At 40.2% G+C, this 19,581-nt stretch overlaps 1 protein-coding gene across 5 annotated transcripts in view; it reads left to right on the top strand.

The window, feature by feature from the left end:
• PPP2R2B (protein phosphatase 2 regulatory subunit Bbeta) overlaps positions 1-19,581 on the top strand; it is a 482,864-nt gene that overhangs the window by 455,298 nt on the left and 7,985 nt on the right. For all 5 annotated transcript variants that reach the window (XM_040344569.1, XM_040344570.1, XM_040344566.1 and 2 more), the window contains 2 exons: positions 13,772-13,941; positions 18,049-18,140. In XM_040344569.1, the coding sequence (XP_040200503.1) occupies positions 13,772-13,941; positions 18,049-18,140 (262 nt within the window). The remainder of the gene's footprint in view (positions 1-13,771; positions 13,942-18,048; positions 18,141-19,581) is intronic.

The following is a 19,581-nucleotide window of genomic DNA, read 5'->3' on the forward strand; positions in this document are numbered from 1 at the left end:
CCGTGGAACTTATCAACCAGCTGTTCTGGGAAGCAAGGGAAGAAATACAAACGAAGAGGGGACAAGAACTGGAACTGGTAAGAGCGAGACAGCCCATTACACCTGCAGTTCCTACCCCCCCACCTGCTGCTACAGGAAAGAAAATACCGTTCACTGCATTCAAAGCTTTTGTAGAAAGTGAGGAGGAAATCGATGGATATTTGGCGGACTTTGAGAGGCAGTGCTCACTACACCAGGTACCACCAGACCAATGGGTCACTATTTTGTCGGGGAAATTGTCGGGCAAAGCCAATGAAGCCTTTCGGGCTCTCGCTCCAGAGGATATTTTACAATACCAGCAAGTTAAAAAGGCGCTGCTAACCCGATATGCCGTAACGCCAGAAGCCTACCGCCGGCGCTTCCGGGAGTCCAAGAAGATGGCTGTGGACTCCCACATGGAATGGGCCAACCAGTTACAAAGGGTGGCATCCCTTTGGGTCCAAGGGTGCAAGGCCAACACCGGGGAGGAAGTATTGCAGCTGTTCCTAATGGAACATTTCTTTCAAGACCTAGCCGCAGACATACAAGACTGGGTACGAGATCGCCGGCCCGCTAACTTAAACGAGGCGGCTCGGCTAGCAGATGAGTACGCGGAAACAAGGAAAGTAAGCCAGGGTACTACACGGCTGGCTCATAAGGTAGAACCGCGTACTCCAACCGTCACCCCACGCCCAGAGTTTCGGGCTCCAGTCCCACCACGTCCTCAGGGGCCTAGCAACTACCCCCGGGATTCGCCTAGGGTGACGTGCCATCACTGCAGCGACACTGGACATATTGCTCGTTATTGCCCTTTGAGAGCTACAAATAACAATTGGAGACGCACAACACCCAACACAGAGGTCACTCCATCACGTCCCTCTGCGGCCCACTGCCTGGAGACCGAGGGGGGCCCGGAGGAATGTCTGGGAATTTGGTATGAGGCAGACCCAATACAAGCGGCCTCTCCGGATAACCGTCAGCATCACCGTCAGGTGGTACGAGTGAATGGACAAGTAGCACAAGGCTTAAGAGATTCCGGGACTACTATCACTCTGATTCAAAAACATCTGGTAAAGCCAGAGAACGTGTCCACTCGCACAGTTGCCGTCCGGGTCGCAGGGGGTGCTGTATTTCGCGTACCCACCACCCGGGTGCACTTAGACTGGGGAGCCGGGTCAGGAAAGACCACAGTTGGTATCATGGACAACCTACCTGCCGAGGTGGTGCTGGGCAACGACATTGGCCCTCTGACTTCGGCTTATTTACCTACACCTGCTGCTGCTTGTCCCGTGACCACCCGCGTTGCTGGAATCAACCCGCTTGCTGCTGAGAACCGGGTAAGACTACCTTCCCCGACATGTACTGTAGATCCGGCACAATATCACAGTCTAAAATGGGAATGTGACAAGTTGGCCAGTGAGAAATCAGAGATGCAACGACACTATGTCATGTATTATGAGATGTCCCGTGGCTTGAACATTGAAATGCACAAACAGGCGGAAATTGTCAAAAGATTAAATGGGATTTGCATCCAGGTGGTGCCGTATCTGTCCCAAGAGCATCAGCAACAGGTTTTGGGAGCCATTGAGAGAGCAAAGCAAGTGACTGTTCCAGAACTGAATTCCATTATTCACCTTCACCATCAGCTACCGACCTGGTAAGCCAATGGGAAGGCTGACGGACTGTCCAGGCAAACGGAACTTTTACCCTAACAGCAGACCGGACATCCCCAAGCTGATCCGAAAAGGATCAATCCGGGTCTGCCGGAGTGTTCCACAAAGGGGGAGTAGTGTAACGGACACATGCATGCTGCCGGGACAGTTATGATCTTCGTGCAGGGGGACTACAAGGAACTGCATGGCTTGTCACAAGTGGATGTACCGCATTATATTCTGAGCTCAAAGGGTTAATTGGACAAGTTTCTTTTCATTGTTGAATGCTAATGTTCCCTTCGCATAGATAATGAACTCTTCTTTTGTGTGCAGGTAAACAGCCCCCCTGTGAGGTGTATGCTGATGGGGATTATGTGTGAGTGATAATTGTTTTAAAGGTTAATTGAATTCTATGTGCCTGGCCAGGAAATGTTAAGTGGGGTGAGGTGCCGAAGCGGCTAGAAACTGGCCAAGTGATTAATTCAAGGAGATGTCATTGTTCTTGTAACAGTTGTAACCAGATATAAGCAGGTGAAATATGCCAAATAAAGTCAGTCTGCTTGACCCTTCAAACGTAGCACGTCTCGTTTCTTGGAAGGGCGTTCGATGGGATATACCAGCGGTACCTGCATATCGCAGCTTGCCAGGGAAAAGGACGTCGCCAACGGCTGAGACCCTCACACCAGTGGGTAGCCGTTACAGTACATATAATACTATGCTGTAAACTTGTTGGGTCTTGTTAGTACTGCAATATATCATCCACTTACATGTAGGTTGGCTGTCTGGTAATTTTGGAAGACTGAGAGGCAAGTGTGTGCAGGTCTTAAAATAGTATCTATGGAACCAGAATAGAGATATGGCTCTGTATAGAAACCCCTGGATCAAGCATTTTAACTATTATAAATATTGTTAAATGTAAAATTGCCTTCTAAATTAATGAGACATGATTAGGCTAACCTGCTTTTTCTTTCAAAGATGGCAACCTGGGAGAAGAAATGTAGAAAAGTTTGAAAAGGAAAGTTAGGAATGTAGAGGTTTGAAATCTGGTAACATGTAATGTAGTTACGTGACAGATACATCGTGAGTAGATGCTGCGTTGTAGGCCTGTGTATGCAGAGGTAGATTTGGAAAGGTGGTAGTCACTGGAGCATTCCAACGCAGTTATAGTATTTTCACCACTGTAGTCTCTTGGATGGGGAATTGGCGTCTGATATATTGGCCACAGAGCACTAATATAAAAAGTAATATTTAGGGGTAATTCTTGCTAAAGAGGACTAATGAATAAACAGTTGCTTTAACTGTCTCTTTTTATTTATCTACTGCTCAGCTTTATTAGGTTCATATACCTTTTTTAAACATTTTTTTTCTTAGGCGAATGATCTAAATCAGATGAAAAACTCATTGATATGAATTGGTTTCTCTTTATCCCATGAAGCACAGGGCTCAAAATTCACAAAAATACTTTTACAGATAACCAGTGATGATGTGCACACTGGTTTAAGTGTAACACCACTTTTAAATAATAATATAAAATGTGTTACTTCACAGAGACATCTAGTTATTTTCCTTGCCTCCTTGCAGATTTGGCTGTCCTAAATTTTCCCATTCATGTCAGGTTAACATCATTAGATTGTGTTGTAAAATGGAAAGAGCGTGACAGGCAGCAGAAGGAAGTGTCCGTTAATTAACTTAAAAGGAAGGATACAAATGTACAATACACATTAGCTGGTTCAGTGAAGCATTGGGTACATACGAATGCCCTTAACCTTTTCGGTATTTGACCTGAGAATTGTAATTAGGTTGGAGAAGAAGATGTTGGAAATACAAGAGAACATGCTGTACAGGCCACTGCCACAACACACCACTATTATTACAAAATTACATTTATTGCAACACTTTAAATTGTGTGCCTGACCATTTAACTGCCAGGGCATCCTAGATGGGCAATTAGTAACATACCCAGCATTTCTCCTGTCTGCAGAAATAGTTGTCCTTATCACATTTGGGACCCCTCTCCCTTACACACCTTCATATGCCTCTTTTATCCCGTTTCTGGTAAGGTGCAGTGTAAACTATGAACTCATTATTGTTCCAGTGATTGATTTTTCCATATCAGTCTTGTCCATTTTTTGCAGATTTTTTTTTTTTAAAAGGATTAAAAAAACAATTAAACTTGGTTATAATAACTAAAAGTTTTTCAGACAAGAAACATTAGTTACCCAAGTTTCACAAGCTGAGTAACTGCGGTTTATGCCAATTTCTAAATTGCAAATTTTCTTGCGCATAACAGTATCTGAATTCTTGTTGGTGATCCCATTGAAGGGAACCTGTAAAAATTGCTGATTTTTTTTTTTTAAATCAAAGTCTTTTTATTAAATACAAGAGATGGTACATATAAAAATATAATCAAACAGTGGTACAGCCAGTCGATAAATTCTTCTAGCAATATCATCCAACGTTACATTAGGTCACATACATATATAGAGAACAGTATTATCGGTATCATTAGCAGGTGCGTGTTATGCCATCATTGTACGTCTTACCGCCAGAGCGCCCCTCCTCTCCATCCCACCCCCAAACCTCCCCACCTGGGCAACATAAGAAAATTAAAAGGAAGAACACAATGCTGATTTGTTTTTTAAATATATATAGCCTGTGTCTGTCCTTTAGATTTTGGCAAAATTCTAGAAATGAGGATGCAGCCAGTAAGTGTAGAATCCCTTGCTGCATACTTGTTACTGAAGTGGAAGCATTATGTCCCCAGCCTGCATCTTTTTAAAAAGGCAGCATTCCTTTTAAAAGGAAGACCATATCTAGTAGTCCACTGTACATGCTACAAGATACACGCTACGTTATACCAGATATCAGTACATGACCATTACCTTCAAGGGGATTTTTAAAAGCTGGAGCAGTTGTGCATTGCATCCAGTCAGCTACTAAAATAATCCCTGCCCTAAGTGCAACAAAAAGAGAAAAACACAGCAGCACACCAATCATACAAAAACTAGAAAAAAATATAGACCTGCACGATCCTGGCTAAAATGAGAATCACATTTTTTGCTTGGAATAAAGATCACGATTCTCACGGCGTAACATTATACAAATTCACATTATACAAAATAATTGGGCTAACCTTACTGTTTCGTTTTTTTAAATTCATTAAAGTGTATTCTTTCCCCCCAAAAATTTGAAAGACCGCTGTGCAAATACAATGCCACATAAAATATTGAAAAAAACTCAATTTTATACTCTAGGGCCTCTGCTAAATATATATATAATGTTTGGGGGTTCCAAGTAATTTTCTAGCAAACAATACTGATTTTAACTTGTAAGCAACAGGTGTCAGAAAAAGATTTAGTCTTCAAGTGGTTAAACTGACCTAATTTTCAGACAGAAGTTCATTCCTTTGAACTACATGTTACAATGTTTCCCTTTATCTCCAGTGTTGTGATAAACTTGGCAGGCTGCTTGGATTTTTTATTTTTTTTGTCAGCTGTCAGAAGTGAGACCTATCTGCACTTGTTGCATATAATCGGAGATCGTAAGGGGAGTTTTTTCTTTTTACGATTAATCATGCAGCTCTATTATACAATGTTGTCTTCTGAATTTTTAGTCCTTTGTTGCATATCACACCAAGAAAACGTGTCTCACATAAAAGTGGCAAAATGTTCATCAATATGAAAATCAAAATTGTATGTATTTTACAGTATTTTCTCATTTGGCTGTACTTCTGTGGGTCACTGGAGTAAATTTTGTTATGCACTCTTGTGACCCGTTTTGAAGCCTGCTTTTGGCTGTTGTCACAGAGCAAGTCCAGGCTCGGGAAGTATCGCCACCATATGGTCGGTATCCGCCTATATACCTGGACTGGCACTCGACTCAGCCTCTCATTAAGTTGATCCCGCCCCCTTCACATCCCAGCGCTCCAGTGAGCATGGGGGGCCAGAACAAAGAGGCTGTGACTAACAGGCTGACCATCTCTGTGCTCACGCAGTTGTGAGATCTGAGCGATCTGCGGTGTTTGATCGGTTAGTTCTTAGTGTTCAAGACAGTGGGTGGTCAGGTGGCAGCATGGGGTTGATGCTGCATCTAGCTAGGAAAGTATGACTAAAAAAAAAAACAAGCCCATACTTTTTTTAAACAAATCTAATTGCACTTAGTGTAGCGACCTCAGACTAGACATGTAAACTAAGCAACCAGCATCATCAGGAGGTTCATTTGCATATACAACACTCCCTTCCTCCTGATGGGTTGTCCAGGTAACTGTGCCCACTCACGGGATGACATTATAGGCACAGCACCCTGGACAGTATGTCCAGGGGACTTCTTCAGAAGCTAGGGAATCTGTAAAGACCTCCCTCTGCTCACTGTGTAGCACAGCAGGAAGCCGATCACTAAGCAGCTCTAAGAGCTGGGAGAAAAATAGATGGTGTGACTTTCTGTGGTTGCAGGAAAAAAAATTGCTAGATTCCCCCATCAACAAAGTCAGTGTTGATAGGGGAATGCCTTCCATTGAGCTTTCCTGTCCCGGCCGCTATTTCGGTTGTTGCTAGTGGTTATAGCCACTGGTAATCATCGCAACCAGGGTGGTTGTACCCTAGTTGATCAACTTGGGTACAATCAGCTTGTCCACACATGGTTTGAATCTTGGGCAGTCCATGTTGAACCGGAGGAGATTTGAAACAGTCTATGGGCGGCTGTACCCTTTCTCATACTCAAAATGACTCCAGTAAATGAATACATAGGGGATGCCGCTTGCTTTCACAGATATATAAAGTGTGTAACCCTCCTCCATAACACAAATAGAATCTTGCACAACAAAAAAAAAAAACTTGTGTCCATTCGAATACTTACCATAAACAAAGGTCATGATATTTCAAGACCTGTCTATATTTATAAAGATTACATTACTCTTGGATTCATAAACTAAAATATCCAAAAGCCGCTACCATAAGTGGCTGTATATTAAAATCTATAAAATCATTAAAAAAATATGTATGTGTATATGTTAGTGTGTGTGTATATGTGTGTGTGTGTGTATATATATATATATCTTTAAGTACAATGGCTGGCTGCTATCCTAGCAGTGAGGCGCCATTCACACAAGTGCGGTTTCAGACATGACTTGAGTCATACAGAATCGTATTTTCAATGGTGCCCGTTCATATCTGTGCAGCTTGGCACAGTGCAATTTTGGAAAAGGTTCCTGTACTAGTTGGCCGCGATTCCAATATGATTTGGGCCCAATAGAATATGAAAACCACTTAAACGTAACCTCTAAGTAGCATCCAAGTTGCACTATATAATCGAACTTAAAGTCAGATCAAAAATGGATCACAGCCGTGTGAACCTAGGCTGAATGAGTATCTATTTACCACCATGTTTTGTGCACTGCACACTGTAGTATGTATCTACCACCATGTTTTGTGCACTGCACACTGTAGTTTTTGTCTGTTTACAGCCACCAATGGCACTGCATCCTATGAATTGCTCTGGGCAGTGGATAAGAGGATGGGTTTGTCTCAAACTGGCTCATAAATAACGGTAGACCCTCCCACTGGTCTAAATCTTCATAAACTCAAGGCAAAGGGAAGTACAAATGTCTTTGCAGTCTCCCTAATTGTAAAAGCTTACTTCTAATTAAATGTATGGCTACTTTTCAAGTACACAGTATTATTAAAGATTTGGCTTTGGCGTTCGTTCAAAAAAAAAAAAAGTAAAAAGATGAAGATGCTGATTACAGGTTATATGTAAATTGTTATGATGCAAAAATCCTACATATGTTACATTGGCACTAATTTCTCATAGAGAATTAGAAAATGTAAATATAAAAGATATTCTTTCTTGATTTTCTGCAGGGAAAAAAATCAAGTACAGAAATGCGTTTTTGTTTTTTAAGTTTTGCTTTAGTGTACTACACAACTTTAATATGTGAACATAAACCATAACATTGTATTTTATTTTTAATGATCACTTTTTGCATACCTTTGCACCATTGTCTTCTAAAGAAAAACGGTCATCCACCCAGGAAGAAGAGTTCAATTTGACCTCTCCCCTGACATTTTGTGATTGATTTATTTTATATTTTTCCACCACCTTCTCAGGTTCAGCGACTTTAAGTCAATTTCTGTTCAGCTGACGGGCAAAGCTCAATTGAGACAGTTCATCAGAGTTGAAAATGAAAAGTAACATTGACTTTTATGGATGAATTCTCAGAAGACAGTGAGGAAATTTAATAACTTTAGACTTTAATCAAAATGCAGAAATGGGAATGACAAAAGAGAAGTAGCTGCAGCAGAAAATAAACAAGGCCTTCCTGTTAGATGGCACGTGAAATGTGAAATCATTGACTACTCCTTTTAGTTCATTTCCCTGGTGGCCTTCACATGAATAAGGCATTGGAGTTCTTCCAGTGTGACACATCAGTCGTGACTGCAGAAAACATAGGACACATGCTTCCAGACTTGATTTGGCAGCAGCAGGTACATGAAGGGTAAATGTAACTCTTTCCCCCAAAAAAAGGTAAAATACCAAAATTTGTTGTAATTCTTTTAATAACTCTATTGGAGCCAGTCCTCACTAGAATCTTCAGCATCTGACACTTCTGGGTGTGTCAGATGCCTGTCGTAGCCCAATGTAATTTAACCTGCTGGCTTTTGCATCACTAGTGTGTGTTTGCTTGGTTGTGTTTTTTTGCTATTTTTTTGGGGGGTGGTGGGGGGGGGGGGGTTTATGTTTTTTTTTCCCCTGCAACTTGTTCTCTACAAAGTGGATGAATGGTGCATGACAGTAATTTACAGTACAGTGTGTGTTTACCACATACAGGCATAACGCGATCTGATCTGTAATTTTTAATTATCAGGTTACATTAAAGGGCATGTTTGTATACAATGCAGAAAGCTCTTTAACTACTTGCCTACAGGGCACTTTCACCCCCTTCCTGCCCAGGCCATTTTTCAGCTTTCAGCGCTCACACTTTGAATGACAATTGCGCAGTCATGCAACACTGTACCCAAATGAAATTTTCATTTATTGCGCTATAAACAAAAGAGGGGCAAGTTTGAAAAAAAACACTACTTTTTGCTATTTTTTTAAACAAATTTTTTCTCAGTTTAGGCCGATACGTATTCTTCTACATATTTTTGTTAAAAAAAATCGCAATAAGCATATATTGATTGGTTTGCACAAAAGTTATAGGGTCTACAAAATAGGGGATAGATTTTTAGCATTGTGTTTTTATTTTTTACTAGTAATGGCAGAGATCAGCGATTTTTATCGTGACTGCGATATTGCGGCGGACACTTTTGACACATTTGTGGGACCATTCACATTTATACAGTGATCACTGCTATAAAAATGCATTGATTACTGTATAAATGTGACTGGCAGGGAAGGGGTTAACACTAGGGGGCGATCAAGGGGTTAATGTATTCCCTAGGGAGTGATTCTTACTTTTTGATGGGAGGGGAGTGACTGGGGCAGGTGACCGATGGTGATCTATTTCCTGTGATCCGAGTCTAGGGTGCAGGCAGTGCAATCAAAATGCAGGTTGGGATGAAAGAAAAGAAGCTGGGATAGCCGCACTCCAAAAAAACTCCTCCTTTAATTAAAAATCACAAAACGCATGCCACAGCAAAAAACAGCACAACAAAAGAAAAGCTGACGTTTCGCACTATGAATAAGCACTAAGGCATAGTGCGAAACGTCAGCTTTTCTTTTGTTGTGCTGTTTTTTGCTGTGGCATGCATTTTGTGATTTTTAATTAAAGGAGGAGTTTTTTTGGAGTGCGGCTATCCCAGCTTCTTTTCTTTCATCCCAACCTGGATCTGTGTGTTTACACACACAGATCCACGGTCCTGCTCAGTTACTGGGCAGTCGCGTGTGCCTGGCGGCCGCCATGCACCCGCATCGGGTCCCCAGTGATGCGGCGGGCGTGTGCGCGCCCCCTAGTGGCTTGGAAAGGTGCAACGTCATATGACGTCCCCCCAGAACAATAGGGTCTGCCTCCCGTCGTCATTTGACGGCAGGCGGTGGGTAAGGGAAAGGTGCAGGCAAGGCACGTTTGTGCGCGTTTCCTGTGCTGCACAAGTACATGCTTTGAGATGCTCATGGATTTCATTAATAGTTATTGGCACCCCAAACGCAGTGAGTTTGCAGTCACCAAAGCATATGGTGCCATAGTACTGTGTGGTTTGGTGCAGTGTGACCTGCTTGCACCACTTCCTCCATGTTCTGGTAAGTTTGGCCTGATTTACACTTGCGTTGGCTTCTGAAGGGCAATCTGTGTTTGACAGGTTGTAAGGAAGCGTTATGTTGCCTCCCACTGACTGTTTTAACCCTTAAAAACCTGCAAAATCCTGCTTGAATTACAGTAAACTAGTACAGGAACCTTTTCCAAAATTGCACTGTGCTGAGTTGAACTGATGTGAATAGACACCATTGAAAACGCCATGCCCACCCATATATTTGTCTTGTGACAAATTTTATTTTAAGTTAAATTAATGGTACCATGCAGTGCCCCACGGGGACTGTTTTGTTACAGCTTTAATTCTTTTCAAATAAATAACGCATCTATAGTGTTCTTTCCTATGGCTAGAATTTTTAACATATCTGCTGCGATAAAAATAAATTGTCCATTCTTATACTATCGTAAAAAATTTACATTTCATTTATACATTTCTTATTCATTTTGAACAGTTAGATTGGCCTAACTTGTGACTGCTGTTTTGGTAGCTTTGGATTTTGTTCAGGTTTGCACTTCCTAAATCACAACGGTTAATGGATCATACGTGCATTCACAAAGGTGTGTAAATCATAAATGGATGATTTTAATGCAGCATTGGTTTTATTAAAGAAAATAAACCCTTTATATGAGCAGAAAACCTGTCCCAGTGGCATTGTATTTAGAGTGTACATAGATCTGACCTTTGCACTGCATACCCCTTGCTGTCAAAGCAAGTTGAGTGATTTGGCGACTATTAGAATGATGGAACTACGCAAATGCTAGTTTCCATGGTAACCAGATTAAGGTTTTGAATAGATCTACAAGTGGAAGGCCTCATGTGGTTGTTTGCTACTACACAATTTAAGCATCTCTTCAATTAACTCTTCAATTAACCTCACTACCATTTTGAAGACTTTTTATAGTACACCTGCCTGCTCGCTACTTATCTTGACTGACACTTTCTCTTTTCATTTTCATCATTCATGCATAAAACCCTTGTATATGCTTGAAGCTGTAGAAAAGTGAATTAAAAGTCTGTGCTTTGTATCGAGAGGAGCAGTACATGGGTTTCATAATCTTGGATATTGATATGGTAGTTCTTCAATGGTAAATTGCTTGGACATTATATGAACTTCCCTGCAAAGAGAAAATCAGGTTTATAGCAAATAAGGGCCACTTTAAACTGGCAAAAATGTGATTCCATAGGAGAAGGGGAATTGAATCCTAGCGATTCCTGTAGCAGAACCTCTAAAGAAGTGGTCATCAACCCTGTCCTCAGGGCCCACTAACAGGCCAGGTTTTATGTATTTCCTTGGGGAGATGCAGACTAGAATATTGCAATCACTGAGCAGCAAATGATATCACCTGTGATGTATTTCAGTTATCTTTCAAACCTGGCCTGTTAGGGCTCTTTCACACGGAGCGGACCGTTTCCGGGTCCGCTCCGTGTGTCTCCGTCGGCTCAGCGGGGATCCCCGCTCAGCTGTCGGCGGATAGGGCGGTCCCCGCACACAGTGCAGGGACCGCCCTGTCTCTGCTCCGCTGTCCCCTATGGGGAACCTGATGCAGACGGACCGTCTGTCCGTCTGCATCAGTTCCGCTCCGCCGAACGGAAGAAAAATAGGGTTTCTTCCATTCGGAAAAGCGGATCCCGACGGACGCGGACGCTAGCGGATGCTCCATCCGCTAACGGACGCGATCCCATAGGGATGTATTACAAGTCCGTTAACGGACTTGTAATAACGGATGAGCGGAACGGACATGTGAAAGGGGCCTTAGTGGGCCCTGATGACAGGGTTGATGACCACTGCTCTAAAGGACCTACCTATACTATCATTTTAATTTATATCCAGTCATATACAGTTGTGCTCATAAGTTTACATACCCTGGCAGAATTTATGGTTTCTTGGCCATTTTCCAGAGAATATGAAAAAACAAAATCATTTTTCACTCATGGTTAGTGTTTGACTGAAGCCATTTATTATCAATCAACTGTGTTTACTCTTTTTAAATCATAATCACAACAGAAACTACCCAAATGACCCTGATCAAACATTTACATACCCTAGTTATTTTGGCCTGGTACATGTGTGTGTGTAAAACGCTTTTGCCAAGAGGAATGGGCAGCTTTACCATCTGAGAAGATAAAGAGCCTCATCCACAAATACCACAAAAGACTTCAAACTGTCATTAATGTTAAAGGGGGCAATACACGGTATTAAGAACTGGGGTATGTAAACTTTTGATCAGGGTCATTTGGGTAGTTTATGTTGTCATTATGATTTAAAAAGCGTAAACACAGTTGATTGATAATAGATGGCTTCAGCCAAACACTAACCATGAGTGTAAGAAAGTTTTTGTGTTATCATTCATATTCTCTGAAAATGGCCAAGAAATCATAAATTCTGCCAGGGTATGTATAGAATATGTAGAATAAAATGGATATATGGAGCTGTAGTTGCATAGAAAACCCCACAGTTTGGATGTTCTCAGTTTTAACATGAATGTTTTGCATGAACCTATCTGGAAATTGTCATAGTACAAGAAATCACGCCTCCATAGGTATTGGGTATAATAAACAAAAGAATCATCCTTGGCCAGCTATGTAATACAAATTAAAAAAACGTGATTCTCTTTTACTTATTTTGGCATACAATACTGGTTTGAAGCTAAACAAGTACAAATTTTAAGGTTTTTGGTTTAACAGGAGTTCATTAGTCATGAAGAAATTCTGAATGTTTCTGCTACTATAGTGTAATGCAGTCTTGGCAAGTGTTACACAATTAGCTGGGTGAACATGTTTTTGAGGATGACATCGTTCTCTCAGTCTGAAAAGTGTGAATGTTGTGCTAATTGCACTTGGCCCACAATTGCAGAATGGTGATGTGTGGCCTACAACTACAGAATGGTGATGTATTTTGTAACTTTCCCTTTATGCATTTGTGACATCTGCTGGACACTTACTGCATCCTAGATAGAATAGAACTTCACTTCTGTAGCATCTTACATCAGTGTTCTGATTTGTTGAATCAAATATACTAAGTGACCGTTATTACACAATGACAACTTTTGGCTGCATGCTTGTACAAAATTATTGAATCAGAAAGTGTTGTAGCTATATGATAGTATAGCAGCCAGACAATTGAAGTACTCAGGAGGAAGTTGGCAATTTTAACCTCTGTATTTCCCTTATAGGTGTCCTTTTAACAATATGGTAAGGGGGCAACATGGAATCAAAAGGCCATATGCCATAGATACTGTAAAGTTCTACTTTGCCATTATAATAGACTTTTTGCGAGTCGTCTTTTCAATATGTTTAAGAACAAGGGGTTTAGCAACAATTCATAGTGAACCTGTCAGATATTTAGCCAGACTGGGATTATCACATAATCAGTGTTTGGTAAAAATTACATCTCAAAATCAGCAAATATACAGTATGATATACATTATATATCCAAACCTACACATTTGTCAGTGGATCTGCCTAAAATAGCCCAAGTTTGCAACAGGTTCTCCTTAAAAATTTAGGGAAAGATGCAGCCTAAAATAAATATTCAACTTCCAATTAGCTGTTTGGGGCTTTGTAGCTCTTGCGCTTCATTTCAGATATTATATTTTAAGCAAGAGTAGTTTGATTATAATGAGTCTGTTTCAGTGATCAGTTTTCCAAGTTCAGAATATAAAACCAAAATGGACTATTTTTTGTTCTCAAAAATGTATTGGAGTAATGCCTCCGTTTTTTCTTTTTCTCTATGGCCACAGCAGAGAAACTGGTGTAAATTTAGGAAAATGTTTCATGTCCACTTTTTAATTTTGTCACACTTGCATTAATAGTGAATGTATATATCTTGTATATAAATGTCTCCTTTTTTTACAGTGTTTGAAGAGCCAGAGGATCCCAGCAACAGATCGTTTTTTTCCGAAATCATCTCTTCCATTTCAGATGTAAAGTTTAACCACAGTGGCCGGTATATCATGACCCGAGACTACCTTACTGTCAAAGTCTGGGATCTGAATATGGAAAACAGACCAATAGAGACATACCAGGTATATTGATCACTTTGATACCAGGAATTTCTATTTCAGTAATGTTTAGTGATTTTTTTTTTCACAAAGAAAAATACATCAATGTTACAAAATATAGACTGAGAAAAGTTACCTGAGAGTACGCTCTAAATTACATTAGTATACAGCGTGTATTCAGTAGGGTACAGCAGTCAGTTGACATTAGCTGATCCTAGGCAACATTCTGTAGGATATATCCTAAAGTACATTCTAAGAAAATGGTATACCAATTGTAAACAATATTATACCTAAATATCACAATACCAACACAGAGAAAATCTGCTTTTAATAAGGGTTGAATTGACCAACATCTGTTCGAGCAGTAATTGCATATACAACATCGCATTGGCATATGAATGTGAGCACAAGACTCAGCATAAAGATAGCAATGTTAACAAGAAGAAGGTGAGAAGGAATACAGAAGAGGAAAATGAAAGAATTGGGGAAGAAAGAAAGGGAGAAAGGGTGCCTGTCAAAGGTCTGCTTCTGCCATCCCTTAGTTTCCGCCGACATCAGACAAGAGTTGTTGATATGATCCAGATATTTTCAAACGTCAATTGTCTATCTCGCCACACACTAACAATTTTTTCGTTAAACATTATCCATAGTCTTAGCTGCTATAAACAAAAGAAAAAACATTTGAGTATGCCTGACAAGTTTTTCAACTGGTTCATTTAGAAGTGCAACCCTGGCATTCTTGGCGATAGTAACAATAGTTACTGAGTTTATCAGGGATTGACCATGCATCCAGAATCACCTGACTTTGAGGCAGCTCCATTATATATGTAATACTGTTCCCACCTGACCACATCCCCAAAAGCAAGAGGAAGAGAATACAGGGTGCATTTTATAATGCCTCTTGAGGACCAAGTAACATCTGGGAAAAACCTTATAACCAGCTTTAATCAATGTCAAATTCATAATGTCTTTATGAATTCAAGCGATCAAGGCCCTCTAATCCTCCTCAATTTCTTTGCCTTGATCTCTCTTCCCCCAATGCTAACTGATACAGCTTGTTAGGTGGGGAAAAAACAACAACTTGTATAGCATTGAGATGGCACCCCTCTACACCGTGTCTCAAAAATACCTATTTTCGAAAACTCTGGAATGAGTGGAATTATGTTGTAGTCTGAACAGTTCCAAAGGTGGCATCTCAAGCTACTGAGTGAAATGGAAATACTTTTTTGGTCAATGAAGTGTCCTATGTGATATAAATCTTCAACCACAAATGAAATTAATGGAGCCGAAGGCCAGGTGGGAATGTGTTCTTAACGGGGCCATTGGCACATGGGGAGATCAGAGATACAGGAGGAATTCCATAAATTCAGGGAGTGAGATAGAGTAGGGCTTAAATGTTTTACAAAGAGGCGAGAACCACATTACTAGATCTAGTGGTAGTGAAGCACAGGCCCAAGCCTCCAAAGAAGCACAATCAGGCCTGTAGGAAGGAGAGTAGATTTAGATTTGTTGGGCAATTGAACCACATTAGAATACTTTCTAAAATCCGGGAATACCAACCATCCCAGTTCTTTGGGTGCATATAAATTATTTTTTGCATATAAATTACAGCAAGCCATTCTACTACCTCTGCATCCTTGAATTTCAATATCTGGTTTACAAGGCACTGCATGCATTTACAGGTACTAGTATGGAGAGAGTTTCGAAATAATTTTAAAGTTTAAGTAGAATTGACCTATTGACCGATGCTATCCTATTTATCCCAAGTCACAGAAGTATTTGAATATGTCTCCACATCCTCCATTAATTTGTCAACAATATCTAGTAGTTGACTCTATAAAGGGATATTCTATGAGGAGTTGGCTGCCCAGTTAGGGCAGCAAAACTGATTTCCACAAAAAAGTGTAATAGGCTTTAAGGCTCTGTAGGCAGCTTCCTCGAAGTTGATTAATGTTTTCTAACTTGTCCCAATTTACTAATGGTCCAGGGATCTGCCTGAAGAATTTCAGGAGAGAAAGCAAATTTGGGAGAGCGGTATGTAGGGAGGTAATGGTCAGCAAACCATGCACATTTGTGAGCTCTGTTCCCACTTTCTATATTGATGATGAAGTCAGTGCAGAGCGCAATGGCTAAGGTTTCAATGGCGATAAATAGGAGAGGGGAAAACAGGCACCCCTGCCTGGTACGCCAAACAATGTTGATAATTTCATATTTATAATCCCACGTTGATATTTGGGCAATTAGAGATCTATATAAAGCGCATAAAAAGGAGATATTTGTGGCCAAGTGTCCACCTGGACAGATTTTGGAAGTGGTAGGACCAGGAAACCGCATCAAATACTTTCCATATATCTAATGATAACATTACCTTCCAAGCTTTTTGTATATCTCAAGAGGAAAGGAGCAGAATCAAGTCTATATACCTTGGCATTTGGTCTGCCGCCTGCCTAGGCAGGAGAAATTCCACATGAATGTATTGTGCTATTAAGTCATTCAATCTACCAGTGTAAATTTTGGTTAACCGCTTTAGATCACAATTTATTCGAGAAATCAGTCTATAATTTGTGATGTTGCTGGAATCTTTGTAAGGCTTTGGTATAAGACTAATCTAAAACTATTGTAATCTACATCTATGGGGCCCCGTCGCTGTATAGGGTTGAAATATCTGACCAAGTATGAAACAAGCAATAGAGCACATTTTTTATAAAATAAGGCTAAGTAGTCTGGGCATGCAGTAAATGGTCTGCGCTGACCATCAACTAACATGTAAAATAAAACCATACAACTAAAACATAAAGTAAAACCGCCTCTACAAAAAAGAAATCACAGGTTCAGGAATCTTCAAAAACCAACATCTCTAGGGGTGTTGTCTTCCTGGTTGCCCACTTTGGTCTGTGCTGTCTTCCGCTGACTCCTACTACTGTGTCATGTAGTTATGTAGGGGTCAGAGGAACCAGTAAGCGCAGAGGGACCAATAAATCAATATTACTGGGAGTGACAGTTTCTGAAGATTTTTCAGCTTGTGATTTTCCCCTATTGCCTGGATCAAGAAAGCAGACAGTGAGATATGTAAGGTAAGTTTATTTGCGTTTTAGCTAGAAAGGTGTCTTGAAATAAAAGCTATACTGAGAGAGATGATACACTGCCATTGCTAAGCTCCTTCTGAAAATGTTGGTTATCTGCTGTGGTTTGTGTCCCAGGACCAGAACAGAAATATTAATTCTTCAGTGGCGGAAACCATCGAATGATGATTTAGTCGTCTTCTACGTTTTTTCTTTAGGAAACCTAGGCAAATCTCTGTAATGGGACAAAGCGTGCAAAAAATAAAAGAAAAAAATGTATTGCAATATCCAACACAAAAAGTTGACTTATGATGTATTTCCATCATACAGTATATTTACTTTGCTTACTTTCTACTTATAAAATACAATCAGTTTGTTTATGCTACTACATTTATAGTTTAAAACTCCATAGATATGCAATAGTCATGTATTGTGACTTTAAAATGGTTAGCGTGGGGAAGAGTTAAGCTGGGTATACAAATCTAGCTTTTTTTTCTGTTTTAACCAGCCGGTCGAATGGGGGGAAAAAAAAAGATTACCACAACAACACAAAGATGTGTTATGCTAGGATTTCTTCCAACCCCCCCCACCCCCTACACCGCCATAATACACAGATCAGCGCAGCTATTGGATACATGCAATAATTGAAGGCTGTTTTTTTCAGCAAGACAGTTTGACAGAAGCTGGGCATTGGACAGGCTTCTGTTGCACAGACTGCAGTACACATGTAAGGAACTTTGTCTAGTTCCTATGGAACAGGATGAATTTTAGCATGTGTGTGTGTGTATGTAGCTGCCAGACTTGTATTGCTTTTGTGTAGTAAGATTTCACCTCTCTTCTGTATCGGTTATAGTGGTTACCAAGATAAAAAATGTGGGGACTTAACTTTCATGGGTACATGCAGTAATAAATACAGAAATTACAGATATTGTAACCCATTTACGTTAACCAAAAAATAAAAAAATAATCTTTCTAGTCACAGCCAGCAGCTTAGTGTGACTTTTCTAAGAATATACTGCAGTGCTGATTAAGCAGTTATACTAAAGACTGTTTTGTCCTCTTGTTCCAGGTCCATGATTACCTCCGCAGCAAACTATGTTCACTCTATGAGAATGACTGCATCTTTGACAAATTTGAATGTGTGTGGAATGGTTCAGACAGGTAAGTTCTTTATTTACAGCACTGCATAAGTGCATAAAAGTGAATTCAGTTTTATCATTTAAATCAAATGAATGAGGTCTCTCACGATGCATCAAGAATTTATTACAGGGTATTATATATGACTTTAAAATAACTTTGTAAAGCGTTACATACTTTTTTTTTTTGAGGGGATAATTCTACCTCTAGTATCGACCTAGGGAAAAGAAAATCATGGTAAAATTAGAAAGAATTTTCAGATTTGTCTAAATTCCAACTCAAACTATATAGATTGCAGTTTTATTTGGCAAACATTATTGCATTGTGTTCTAATTTAAGCTGGTTCCATGATTGGTGCCTCAGGTTTCCTGTTCTTTTGTAGCATCCAATGGAGCCACCCTTGCATGTAAAAACTAGTCATCTCCCCACACTGTGTGCATCAATAAAAACACACAGCCCCATAGCCTATGTTGGCAAGGCACTCCTCTGTTCCTCCCTCCTTCACCCCCTTCCCTTCTCCATGTTCGCTGTATATTTCCCATTAAGACCAGCAGTTCAGGGAAGCAGCACTGAGCGAGTAAGAGCAATGTACAAATAAAGTTGTAAACGGCAAGTGTTGGGTTAAGAATTTTCACAAATCATTTACTGTGGAATGTTTTATTTTGCTGGATGTGTTTAACACTAATGGGTTATTGTTACTTTATAGTAGGCCTTGGGAGAATTTACTTGGAAGTATCTGCTTTTTTTATTATTATTTATGCACCTTCTGTCTGTGTTGTAATGAGAAAAACAAGCTTTTTCTTGTACAAGAGTCTCACCAAGGAAGCTTTGTGTAGACATTGTGAAAAAAAATGTTGCCCATTCATGTGAGCAGGAGATATGCATTCCAGGTTATTCAATACAGAATATTGTTGCTATGGTGTAATGGATTAATTAATTTCCTGACACAATTTCTCAGGGTGAAACCTATCCTGCCGTTTGATTCAAATTAATATGGTGAGACAGTGCAATCTATAGACAAAACACACATCTCACCTTTCCAACGTTCACCAGCAAAGAGAGAGCGGGCTATGGCCCACACAGCTTTATTAAAAGCATAGAATCACAAATACATGCATTTGATTGGTTCACATTATAAATCCACACCCACTTCATCCTCCTCCCTCCCTGTGACGTCTGTAGCACATGGCACCCTCATAGGTCAGTTCATTTAAGGGTCTTTTCCTGTTCCATATTCTTCTTCTCCTCGTGGCATAAAAGTTCTCTCAGTAAAGCAGACAAGTTTCCTTCCAAGCGTCACACAAGCTTTCAGGAGATCAGTGAAAAGAAGGGGAAGGCTTAAAGTCCACTTTATAATGCAGTAGAAAGGAGGGGGGAAGGTCTGAACACATTTGTAACATGAGGGGAAAATGGAGGATGCTCTTAATAATAATCCTTTGTATTTTCAATGCTGAGTTCATTACTT

This window comes from Rana temporaria, chromosome 3 (genome assembly GCF_905171775.1).
Source record: "Rana temporaria chromosome 3, aRanTem1.1, whole genome shotgun sequence".
Lineage (NCBI taxonomy): Eukaryota > Metazoa > Chordata > Amphibia > Anura > Ranidae > Rana > Rana temporaria.